This window comes from Chiloscyllium punctatum, chromosome 15 (genome assembly GCF_047496795.1).
Source record: "Chiloscyllium punctatum isolate Juve2018m chromosome 15, sChiPun1.3, whole genome shotgun sequence".
NCBI lineage: Eukaryota > Metazoa > Chordata > Chondrichthyes > Orectolobiformes > Hemiscylliidae > Chiloscyllium > Chiloscyllium punctatum.
Window position 1 is genome coordinate 2,166,940 of NC_092753.1, and position 13,838 is coordinate 2,180,777.

At 42.3% G+C, this 13,838-nt stretch overlaps 1 protein-coding gene across 1 annotated transcript in view; it reads left to right on the forward strand.

Moving 5' to 3' along the window:
- The window catches only part of LOC140485979 (uncharacterized), a 113,825-nt gene that overhangs the window by 82,169 nt on the left and 17,818 nt on the right, over nt 1-13,838 (forward strand). Inside the window, exon 10 of the mRNA XM_072584455.1 lies at nt 3,441-3,591. Within this exon, the coding sequence (XP_072440556.1) occupies nt 3,441-3,591 (151 nt within the window). The remainder of the gene's footprint in view (nt 1-3,440; nt 3,592-13,838) is intronic.

The following is a 13,838-nucleotide window of genomic DNA, read 5'->3' on the forward strand; positions in this document are numbered from 1 at the left end:
TTTGGATCATGGCTGATCTGGTTGTGATCTCAACTCACTTCCTTGTTGATCCCCAATAAACCTAACAGTCTTGTAAGTCAATCCACAGGGGCTCTTGTGTGGTGGTAGTGTCCTTACCTTTGAGCCAGGAGGCCTGGGTTCAAGTTCTAGCTGCTCCAAAGCTTTGTAAAACCATCTCTGAGCAGGTATTTTTAAAAAATATTATTTAACTCATCCTTGAATAAATTCAGTGAGCCAGCCTGCACTGTTTTCTGGAAAAGGAGAATAGCACAGATTAAAAATCCTCAAAGAAAACATCTCCCCCCATCTATGTCTTAAAAGCAAGATGTATTTTTCTTAAACTATGTCCTCTAGTTCTAATTTCTCCCGCGAGGAGAAACATCATCTCAGAATCCACCTGTCAAGTCCCCTCAGGATCTCAATTGTTTCAGCAAAATCACCTAAACTGAAGCTTTTCATCTTGGTCTCATTAAGACAAAAATGATCAATTCAACGGGAAACCAGTATTTCTATGACATGAGGGACGAAGGTGCAATGTAAATGTTGGTTTTCCCTTGAACAGGTATTCCCACAAAAAGTCCTGATGTGTGCAAGATGAAAAGCTTCAACAAAAATGTCTTCTTTTTTAGTAATAATTTTATAACTGTTTAAAAAACTATTTCAACTCCAATAAGCAAAGGCTCAACCTGTTCAACTTTCCTTCATCAAATTAGCGTTACATCCTAGCAATGTGTTGCATGAAGCCTTTCTGAACTGCTTCTTATTTACAATGTGTCATTTTATTTTCAAATAAAGAGACCAAAGCTCAACACATCTGTCCAGAGCCCTGCACTTCTGCAGTAAAATTTCTCTATTCTTCCATTCCTTTCCCCACAGAACAAATGACAACATTTCATTTGCCTTCTTAATCATTTGTCCCTGCAAGCTAACATTTTGTGATTCATCTACCAGGCCATCTCAGCCTCCTCTGTACCTCTGAGTTCTGCGATGTTGTTGCAGTTAAATAATAAACTGCTTTTTCTTCTTGCCAAAGTGGACAAGTTCACATTTTCCCACATTATTTGCCAATTTTTTGCTTATCTACTGAATCCATCTATAGGACTTTCCAACTCCTCCTGGCAACTTCATTTCTTACCTATCTTGGTGTCATTGGCAGATTTAGTGACCATACATTTGGTCCCCACATAGAGTCATAGAGTCATACAGCATAGAAACAGACTCTTTGGTGCAACTTGTCCATGCCAACCTTGTTCCCAAACAAAACCAGTCCCACTTACCTGCATTTGGCCCATATCTCTTTAAATCTTTCCTATCGATGTACTTATCCAAGTGTATTTTAAATGTTGTAACTGTACCTGCGTCCACCACTTCCTCTGGCAGTTCATTCCACATATGAATCACTCTGTGCAATAACATTGCCCTTCATGTCCTTTTTAAAACTTTCTCCTCTCACCTTCGAAAATATGCCACCTACTTTTGAACTTTCCCACCTTAGGGAAATGACCCTTGCTTTTCCCCTTTTCCATACCCCTCATGATTTAAAAACCTCCCACGCTCCAGCAAACGAAGAAGTGCCAGCCGATGTTACATGTCAAACCCTCCATTTCTGGCAACATCCTGGTGAATATTTTCTGAACCGTCCACATGACTGACAAGCTTAAGGGTGAAAAAATAATGCTTTGATTACTGGCACCGGTGGAATAATGATATCGAATCAGTCACTGCCTCTGGAGAGAATTTTTCAATGCATTCAGGTAAAAGCCTTTAGTTTTGATCTTTTGTCGTCTTTGTACCATTTAGTCTTGATTGGTTGGTGAACTCCTAGTTTTTATTCCTCTGTCATGATCCCTTTTACTTTCTCTCTACTCTTTGTTATCCTATACCTTTCCATTTTGATTCCCTTGAATCTTTCTACCGTCCTAGTTATGTGGTTTATAAGAACACTGCTCCCAACTCAGTTCAGATGCAGACAGTGTCAATGTTACAGCTCCCACTTACCCCATTACTGGTGCCAGTGGCCCATGAATCAGAACCCAGTTCTTCCGCACAGTCTTCATCTCTCTAATTGTACATACCCTGTACTAATTTGCTTACGACTTAAGTAGTGATTATAATCTTTGAGGTTCTTCTTGCTAATTTAGTAACTACCTCCTCATACACTCTGTCCAGAACCAGTTTCCTTATCCTACGCTATGTTATTGGATCCTATATGGACCACGTCCACTCGATCCTCCCCCTCGCACTACAAGTTCCTCTCCAACTCTAAGCGGATATCCTGACCCCTAGCTCCAGGTAGCAACACATCCATTTGGACTCTTGCTCTTTGCTGCAGAGGCTGCTGTCAATCCCCTACAATGCCATCTCTTCTTCTCGTATGACATTCCTTCTTGTTAACCTCAGCTGAACGGCTTCCTTTAAAATGGTTTCCAATCCTGATCTCCGTTTGTAACCTCAGTTAAAAGGTAAAAATATGCAGACATCAGGCAATAGTATAAACAGACTTGGAAGCTAAATCTTCCACAAATATCATCCAGCACTTAGTCTCTAGTCCTAGGTGTGAAGAACTAATGTTTTAGTGAGAAAATTATTGGCAACTGTGGAATTATGTTACAGAATTAGCCACTGACTTTGGAGATAATTTTAGGAATGGAAATCCTGCCTAGATTCTCAGATATCAATGATGAGGTTCATTGCTCTGATTAAAAAATGCATGGAGAGATTTGATTATTAAGGAATAATAAGGTAGCAATAGTTAAGGAGTCATGGCAGTATTGTCATAAAATCACCAGACTAGTAACCTAGACCCTCAGGCTAATATTCTGGGGACATGCGTTCACAATAGCTGGTGAAATTTAAGTTCAATTAATTAAGTTGGAACTGAAAGTTTGTCTATGTAACATTGACTGTGAAACTGTTATCAATCAGAGTTAAAAACCAATCCGGTTTGCTAATATCCATTCAGAGCTGTTTTTACCTGCTCTGGCCTACTTGTGATTCCAAACCACACTAGCAATGTGTTTGAGTCTTAACCACCCTCTGAAATGGCCTTGGCAAGCCACTCACTTTAAGGGCATTTAGGGATTGGAAAGAAATCTGACCTTGTCAATGAATCAATGGCCCGGGCTTCCCCTGTCAAAGAACAAAAAGAAATATTTTCCAAAACTTTTTGGTTGTGTAGAAGAGTCATATAGGGCTTGAAATGTTAACTCCGTTTCTCTCTCTGCAGATGCTGCCAAACCGGCTAAGTGTATCCAGCATTCGCTACTTCTTCAGATTTCCAACATCTGCAGTATTTTATTCTTACTGAGTTAGAGGAATGTTGCCAATAGCTTTTCAGCCATGTCAAAAGCACCTCACACACCCTTTTTGTCATCATTCTGTGACTTTTAAGCTATATGCTTATCTGAACTATCAATAATTATGTTGTCTTTTGTTACCAGGGAAGAGAATACTTATCAAGTGAAAAAGCATCAACGGCAACCATCTCTCCGTCCACCTCTGATTCTGCTGTAAATGGTCAGCTCTGGTGGCTTTATCAAAACTCAGCACCGTTACCTTCGACACTGCACCAAAAACCTTATGAGAAATTAGGTAGGAATAACATTCATGACTTTTGCACTGCAAAGGAGGTGGGTGTGTAATTAGCCTCACGAGTAACCGTTGATTCATTCGCAAATGAAATCTTGAGTCATATTGTCAACCACAATTGCTTGTCTCAATCTGATCATGCTTTGACTATTCTCAATAGTGAAATGAGCATCATGCATCTGAATGTGCTTCATTGCTTGAATTAACTTGCACCTTTCCTTCCCAGTAGCTCTTTAGAAAGTTGCATACACGGTGGTCAGATACATGTTTGAGGTCAAGGCTGACTTCCTAACCAACTGAAAAAGGATGTGTTGTGGTCATCAGTCTCAGCACGAGAGAAAAAGAATCAAAACAATGTGACATAATTGTAAGGATAATTACCGAAGAGTTCACAAGTTAGCCTGATTAATGCTTGCTTTGTGTGTTCAATTCACAATTGAATCTGGTTTGCTTAGTAATGACTGTGGCCAGCTTCAGACTCTGAGTCAGCGTTGTGGTTGTAGCTGCTGCAACGGGAGTATTCAGCCAAACCTTAAAAACAGAATGTAAAGACCACGGCCCTGATATTTTGTTCTCAGGTCAGCTGCACAGAGGTGGGACAAACCCTGGCTCTCTGGGACACATGCACACAACAATCCCACTACCCTGTGACTGACCATTTCAGCTTCCCCTCTCACTCTGCCAAGGACATGCAAGTCCTGGGCCTCCTCCACTGCCAAATCCAACCACCTGACACCTGAAGGAAGAATGTCTCATCTTCTGTCTTGGGACCCTCCAAGCACACGGCATCAACGTCGATTTCACCAGTTTCCTCATCTCCCCTCCCGCACCTCATCCCAGATCCAACTCCCCAACTCGGCACCACCCTCATGACCTGTCCTACCTGTCCATCTTCCTTCCCACCAATCTGCTCCACCCTCTTCTCTGACCTATCACCATCACCACCTCTCCCACGTTTATCTACCTATCGTATTCCCAGCTATCCGCCCCCCCCCCGCCCCCCCCCCCAGACCCCCCTTCCAATTATATCTCAGCTCCTTTGGGTGCCCCCACATTCCTGATGAAGAGCTTATGCTTGAGACATCGGCTCTCCTCGGATGCTGCCTGACTGGATGTGCTTTTCCAACGCCACACTTTTGACTCTGATCTCCAGCATCTGCAGTCCTCACTTTCTCCTTTAAAAGTGACTGTGTGCTGTTCTAATTTTCATTATGGTGGGGGGGTAGGTGCAGAGAGGGTTGTTGCATTGGACACAACTTCCCTAATATCCACCAAGGTTAAACCTCAAACTTTTTGCATGTTGGCAACATCTATTGAACATGTCATTATTGGAAAAAAGCCTATTGCTAACTAATAAATTGGAATATCTTTAATTAATCCCATATGAAAACAAACATTTCTGTTCAGTTGGAGCATCACAGTGTTCACTTAACAAGCAGCACGTTGTGAAAATGATGGTTTTAAAATCACTTGTACAGCACAAATCCTGGAATGGTTTTATGTCAATGGCACTCCCGAATATCCTATCTGCTCAGATACTTCCTTGACATCTTTGACAGTCTCCAAACGTTTGTGTACATTTTATGTACAAGCAGCTTTTTTACAATCCGAAAAATTTCCTTACCTCCACCAAAGTTGCCCAGGGGAAAAATTCAAAGCTTATGTCTCCAAAAGGGGAGAAATGTGAAACATTTTCCAGCCCTCTCCTCTCACACATTCCCCATGCCCTTACATATTATCAATCTATGCAATCTAATACCCTTTACTCGTACACCTATGCCAGTTTAATGGTTACTTGTGCCCATCATCCATTCCCGTTCACCTTGCCAATCTACTGAGCCTCAGACAGCTCCTTCCAAATCTCTGACCATTACGATCTTGAAGGATGGGAGTAGCAGGTAGATGGGAACACTGTAATCTGCAAATTCCCTTCCAAGTCACTCACCATAATGTCTTGAAAATATATCACCGTTCTTTCACTGTCACTGGATCAAAATCCTGGAATTTGCTCCCTAAGGACATTGTGGGTCAACTCACAGCAGGTGGACTGCAATGGTTCACGAAGGGAGCTCACCACCACCTTCTCAAGGGCAATTAGGGATGAGAAACAAATGCTAGCCCATCAGTGAAGCCCACATCCTGTGGTGACTTCTAAAAAAAGCCGTATCGTGACAGTTTGTTGCATATTCACAAGTACTTATGCACAAAGGGGAAAACATTTAGCTGTATATGACACATCACTCTGTATTGCAGATTACACTGTATCAAAAAAGCACTTTTTTTTAATCAAAAACATTTCACACTTCTTGACAGATTGACACTTGCTGACACATCTGGGCACTTATTTGAATGGTCTTGACAAGCTGGCAGTTCCAAGGATCCTGTGCACCTTTTATGCTGTATCCACTCCACAGTTAACACTTCTAAATGGCATCTGGGCCTCTCCTATCCACAAGATGCATAATCCCCACCAAAGGCTACCTGACTGCCCCTCCTCAACTATAGGATCCCTGACCTCTATCCCGAAGCTGTTCTGAGAAAGGGTACCTCAGCTCTCCAAAGGACCATCCTGCTATTAAAAACAAACACAGTAAGAAAATACTTGACGTTCCTTGGTCTTATCTCCGCATTCCTGGTCGGAGCTCCAAATCCCACATTCTGATTTCAGTGGTTATTTAAAAGACCAGCTGCTTCTGGGAACTATAGAGTACATGCTATGGCCCACCTTTGTGTAAATGACAGACACTGGTTTGAGACTTAGGAAGGAGGAGGGCATGGGATTCCTGATTCCTTCTGGTATTTTTGCTGCAGCACAGATGCTCTCTATACGAATGAAAATAAAGGTCTACTGATGGGACTAAAATCACAGTTGATAATATTGTAGACCAAAAATTGAACTTGCTTTCTCAAAACCTTTTATATTCTTTTCTTCAATACATTAATACACACACACACACACACCCACAATCACGCAGACAGACAGGCACACACATACAGACACACCCATAGACACACACACACGGACATGTATATACACACGCACAAACACAGGCACACACACACATGCAGAGACACAGACACACACACAAATACACGCACACCCACACACACAAACACACCCACACACACACAGAGACACATACACACATGCAGAGACGCACACACACAGACACACCCACACACATAGACACAGAAACACATACAGACACACACACACACCCACCCACTCACATACATACACACCCACACAAGCACACACGCATGCACAAAGACAGACACACACACACATGCAGAGACAGACACACAGATACACCCACAGACACACCCACCCACACATGGATACACAAACACACGTGCAGGCACGTACACAGACACACCCACACACATACAGACACACACACCCACACAGACACACACACCCACCCACCCAAACAAGCACACACACACACATACACACACATGCAGAGACACAGACAGAGACACACAGATACACCCACAGACACACACACACCCACACACACACAGACACACACACACCCACACATGGATACACACACAGACACAGACGCACACGCACACACACACACATCATTTTTACTATTGTTATTGTAAAGTCTGGCAGATCTCACCAATGAGTTACGATGGCAGGAGTACCAGTGAGTGTGTCGGCTATGCCACTGGGAACTGTGACAAGCTGTACTCGTTTACCTGTCATTACAGCAATTGGAGGGGAATTATTGGTTAAGATGAAGAAACAAGGATTGGGTTGGGGGGGAGGGCTGTTGGTTTAATACCCTCTGCTGAGCTCCTGATCTCAGCCCAAGTACTTTCAGGCAGGCACCATTTGAGAGGTAATTTATGAAGGGTTGGGTTGAGGTCAATTCCTATACTGTTCCTCATCACCATTTGACAGGGAGGTAAGAGCAAGATTTCTTTTAATCTGAGGACAAAGAGCTACATAGACAGAGAGACCAAACAGAAAGGCAAATCCCTTCCAAAATGACACCTTCAGAAATAAGAATACCGCAGTACTATATGTCGCAGTGTCTAGTAAGGAGTGACTTCAAGGCGGCAATGTCACTGAGCAGTTCAGACAGTGTCATTAATCACAGGTAAGCAATTATTCATCTGAATTCTACATTGAAATGTCTGCCTTGTACATGAAATATATAGGGATGCTGGCTTTGTATATTTGCTTTCTCATTGATGATCATTGATCATCAGCATTTTTTGTACAATGATGACAATTGCGTTATTTTCGGAAAGTGCATGCTATTGAATAAAAAGGACACTTTCTTATTACATGTGTCCATAAAACGCAGTGTGGATCTGCCTATTTGTGAGGAGGAATATTTGTGTTCACCCAGCACTGTGCTCTTGAGACAGCAGGAAAAGGCTGATTCATCAGCAAACAGGATTTGATTCTCCAGTGGTTGTGTAAGGTTACTCTCACTCATTTCCCCAATGCTCTCACCTCCTCTTCTGGAGGTCCTCATTCTCAGTCAGACATCACTCCACTGCCTCTATTAGCTCTGCAGTACCTCATCTAAATGGTCATTGTTCAGGTGGCAGTCTGTGCTATTATTCCTCCTCGCTGGCCTTTCCCTCTCTTTATCTGCTGCTGAAACCCTCATCTTTGTCATTGTTGACTCTATACTTGACCATTCCTGGCTGTTCTCCCACATTCTACCCAACATAACCCCAAAGCCACCCAAATCTCTGCTGCTCACGTCTTAAATCACAGTACACCCGATTCCCCAGACACCGCTGAACGACGTTGATGTTTAGAGTCTTTGCAAAGCTCTGTAGCTCGTGTTGTGGATGAGGTTGTAGGTTTGTTCGCCGAACTGGTGTGGTTTTCTGCACGTTTTGTTGCCTCGATGCTACATAGTAAGGCAATGAAACGCCTGCAGAAAACCACACCAACTCGGCGAACAGATCTATAACCTCAGTGTTGATGTTGTTGATGCTCAATGGATCAAAGTCTTGATTTTAAAGCACTCATCTTTGTTTCCCAATTTTTCCACGGCCTTGCCTCTCCCTATCTCTAGAATCACCTCCAGCCCCACAACCTTCCAAAATATCTGTATTCGTCTAATTCAGGCCGCATGAGCACTCCCAGTCCTAATTCCACCCCCATTGTGGTCATCCCCTCAGTTGCCAAACTTCCAAGCCTTAGGATTCCCTCTCTACATCCTTTTGCCTTCCCTTCCTGCTTGAATACACTTCTCAAAACTACCTTGTTGATAAGCTTTTGGTCATCTGACTTAATATCACCTAGTTTTGAGAAGATTTGTAACTCAGGCTGAGGTTCCGACTTGGATCCCATTTACCACCCCCGAGAAAAAGAACAGGAAATTACATCACCAAATGAAAAGACATCACCACAGGAAATGACATTATCAACCCAAGGAAACCAAAACACATAAAGGTTAGCTTCCCTACAGTGTGGAAACAGGCCCTTCAGCCCAACAGGTCCACACCGACCCTCCGAAGAGTAACCCCACCCAGACCCATTTCCCTCTGACTAACTCGAACCCGGGTCCATGGTGTTGTGAGGCAGCAGTGTTAACCACTGAGCCACCATGCCACCCCTAAAAGTAGAAAGTCATACCACCAGTGCTCTTCCAGAGGCCGACTGAAGATGTTACCTAGTACGGTGACGAAACACCTGAAAATGAATCTTCCAGTTCAGTTCAACCTACATCCTTAATGTCATTATTGTGGTTCACCAACACACTGTGATTTATAATGGTTCTGTGAAGCACCTCAGGATGTTACATTATATGGAAGGCACTATATAAATATAAATTGTTGTTGGAACAGTGGTTTTTTGTATACTATGGATGCATCGCAATAGAGTTCATTCATTTTATGGTTAAATTTCTCCTAGCACTGACTAATCCATAAATGTGACATTTTAGCAACTGTTAATCCATCAGCAAATATTGGTGGCTCAGTGGTTAGCACTGCTGCCTCACAGCACCAGGGAACCGGATTCGATTCCACACTCGGAAGACTGTTTGTGTGGAGTTTGTACATTCTCCTCGTGACTCTGTGGGCTTCCACCAGGTGCTCCGGTTCCCTCCCACAGTCCAAAGATGTGCAGGTTAGGTGGATGAGCCATGGGAAATGTAGGGTTACAGGGATAGGATTGAGAGGGTGGGGTCTGATTGAGATGCTGTTTGGAGGGCCAGTGTGCTGAATGGTCTGCTTCCATACTGTAGAGATTCTATGATAAATGAGCAACTGTATGAAGATAGTGTCCATGGGAATACACTAAGCACTGCATGTCCAGAGGATGTTAAACTCCAAAGTTGTGTGCTCGCACCAGGAGTCATTGTCAGCATCCTGAAGCAGAAATCCCGATGGATACTTCTTTCTCCCTCTAAACATAAATTGGTCAGCTTCAGCCGAAACCAGGGCTCTGATCAGTGCATAAAGTATTATCCACTAAAGCAAGGCCAGACTCTTCTTTTGCTAAAATTAAACCTCAGCCAGAACAGACAGACAAGGCCAACTGAAGAACACTTCTGTTTGGAACCTTGAAACAAAGCAGTCTCTTGTTGTCGATTTTTAAAAAAACAGGTCAGCATAACTCAGAGATAATAACCATCTTTATCTTTATTTGCTTTGGTTATGTTTTCTCATTCTAGTTCAACAAGACCTTTCGTCTGTCTGAAGTACTGGTTCCATATACAGTACTTGCGTAAGCAATGTCACAGAGTTAGAGTGCTGTTTACCCTCCCCCTATTTTCCCAAGAGGCATCTCAGAAAAAAAAGAATAACATTCAGCTATTTATCCATTAAATTCCTTTAAGTAATATGGCTGGCGAATGTTTAGCATGGTTAAACTCCTGTAAGGAAATCGCTATTGTTATATGTTTTGAAGATTTGATGAGACTGTGAGGCACTATTCCAAGGATTAACTCACTTAGCAATGAACAAACAACTGTTCAGATTCTTTTTTCCCCCAGCTCTGACCCTCGCACTGTAGTAAGAGTGCCAGTGAAAAATTACATGGTTACCATCAACTGTTACCTCTGTTGCCATGCCATTCTTCACCACTGTCAGCAAAGGCCTTGTGACAGAAACCGATCAAAGCAATAAAAGAGATAACACATTACACTGGTGGTATGAGCACAGCATTTTAGACTGTTTGAAGCAAAAGCATGCAATGGATTATTGAACTTGCCAGTCCTTGTTCACGAACCAAATTTTATTCAATCTCACTCCCCTATAACGGACCAATCTCATAAAGCACTCTGCTCAGTGTGGGACTGAGCAATCTTATTGCCAGATCTCTGATCTCCCCCACCAATGAGGCATCAATCCCCTACCTCTCACAGTGTGCAAGGAAACCCCCAACTTCCAGTTGGGGACTGAGCATCTCCCCCTCCAATTCCTCACAGACTCCAGCAATGGGCGGTCAGGTAAATTGAAATGAAGGGCATGGTTAGTTAATATTCGCGATCCAGTTCCAGCAATGAGGAATTACCTGGATGGAGAAAAGACAGGGGGTAGCTGGCCTGCGTGGAATCCCCAAGAGATTGAGAGAGTTAGAGAACAAGGAAACTAAATGGAAGCAAGCCATTATTTAATCATAGTTCCACTCTTACACAACATGATTGAAATTAAGTAATCCACCAGTATAAATTTAGCCAGCAGCTTAAGGCCAATTGTCCATAATAGCACTTGGCAACACTATGTTGAAAGAGTACCATCACAGCTGAGAAAAATGAAAAATCAAATCGTCTATTCAACACATAACACAAAGGACAAAAAATTACAACCGGAGAGCTACAATTAATAAACTGCTAATGGATTGGTTTCTTATGGACACTATAATTATTCCCAGCCCTGAGGGTTTTATTACCTTTTCACAGGTCAGTAAGACAGTTCAAAATGGTGAAGCAATACTGTCAGTGGTAAAATCAAGCAATCAGGAGCACAGACTCTTTTTATGCTAATGTATACTTTTATAGCTGGAATGTGAAGTGAATTTATTATAAATTCTTGCAATTTTTTTTAATTGATAGTGCATTAGCACCCTTTCATCATTTTTTTCTGCATAAGTAAAGCAGATTCCTGACAGGTAGAATTTAAGGGGATAGGGACAGGGAGACAGTCATTAAACCCTCTTTCACTAATGTGAATGATTACATTTCTGGATCAATGCTGCTCATTTCTCATTTTCATTGGCCACCATTAATGACAGTCACTCTTTGTGACTTCAATTTTTACTTTCTCTAGGAAAGTGCATCATATTTATGGATTAAATACAGCGTTTAAAAGCATATGAGTGAGCATATGAATAGGAAAGGTTTAGCGGGATATGCACCAAATGCTGTCAAATGGGACTTGATTCATTTAGGATATGAGGCCATAAGAAAGAGGAGTGGAAGTAAGGCCATTCGGCCTATCAAGTCCACTTTGCTATTTAATCATGACTGGTGGGCATCTCAACTCCACTTACCCACTCGTCCCCGTAGCTCTTAACTCCTTGTAAGATCAAGAATTTATCAACCTCTGCCTTGATGATATTTAGCGTCCCGGCCTCTACTGCGCTCTGTGGCAATGAATTCCACAGGGCCAGCAGTCTCTGGCTGAAGAAATGTCTTCTCATTTCCATTGTAAATGGAGCCCCTCTAATTCTAAGGCTGTGCCCATGGGTCCTAGTCTCCCCACCTAATGGAAAAAAATTCCCAGCGTCCACCCTGTTTTAGCCATGCATTATCTTGTAAGTTTCTATTAGATCTCCCCTCAACCTTCTAAACTCTAATGAATACAATCCCATGATCCTCAGCCATTCATCATATCTAGTCAGTATGGATGATTTGGACCAAAGGACCTGTTTCCATGTGGCATTGCTTTATGATTCTATGACACATTCTCTTTCTCTAATTTCTTAAGAAAAAGCACTGGAAGCTAATCTTCAGATAAAACTATTGGTTCTATTATTTAAGTATTTGTGTTTGAAGTAGAAATTTTGATTTTGTGGTCTTTGACGTTTAATGTCAATTTTCCAAATGTTTTTGCCCACCAATTGGGCATAGGTTGTAGTGGCAGACATCAATGATAATATGTACATGTGTATGTTACACCTGGCATGCCTGGCCAGCAAGAAAATGAACATTGCATTTGAAGCAGCATTGTGACAAAGTTTAATGGACTTCCATAGTACCAAGCTCCTTGAAGTGGAGTTGCGGGTAGATAGGATAGTGAAGAAGGCGTTTGGTATGCTTTCCTTTATTGGTCAGAGTACTGAGTACAGGAGTTGGGAGGTCATGTTGCGGCTGTACAGGAAGTTGGTTAGGCCACTGTTGGAATATTGCGTCTCCTTCCTTTTGGAAAGATGTAGTGAAATTTGAAAAGGTTCAGAAAGGATGTTGCCAGGGTTGGAGGATTTGAGTGAGAGGGAGAGCCTCAATAGGCTGAGGCTGATTTACGTTGGAATCTGAGGGGTGACCTTATAGAGGTTTATAAAATCATGAGGGGCGTGGATAGGGTAAATAGACAAAGTCTTTTCCCTGGGGTGGGGAAATCCAGAATTAGAGGGCATTGGTTTTAGGATGAGAGGGGAAAGATTTAAAAGGGACCTAAGGAGCAACTTTTTCACAGAGAGGGTGTGAATGGAATGAGCTGCCAGAGAAAGTGGTGCAGGCTGGTACAGTTACAGCATTTAAAAGGCACCTGGATGGTGTATGAATAGGAAGAGTTTAGAGTGATATGGGCCAAGTGCTGGCAAATTGGACTAGATTAGGTTGGGATATCTGGTCGGCATGGACGAGTCAGATCGAAGGGTCTGTTTCCACGTTGTACATCTCTATGACTCTGTACAAGTGAATTACACCACTGTCTTTGTAGATGAGACTATATGAAGCAAAGTTGAAAAGAGTAGCGTAATAGTAATGTTTCTGCTCCAGTGACCCAGAGGCCTGAACTAATGATATGATTACAAATCCTGCAACAAGTAATTCAATTTTTTTGGTCCATTAACTGTTACTGATATTATGTGGTATCAGTAACAGTTACATACAGCAATGGTGGCCATGTAACTACTGTATTGTAATAAATCAATTCATTGTTTCACTGATGTCACCTAGGGAAGGCTATCTGCCATCCTGACTCAATCTGGCCTCCATGTGACTACAGATCCACATCAATGTGGTTGACTCAAAACTTCTTTCTAAAGTGACCTAGCAAGCCCATTAATTGCAATTATTGATGGCCAAGAAATTATGCCTGTA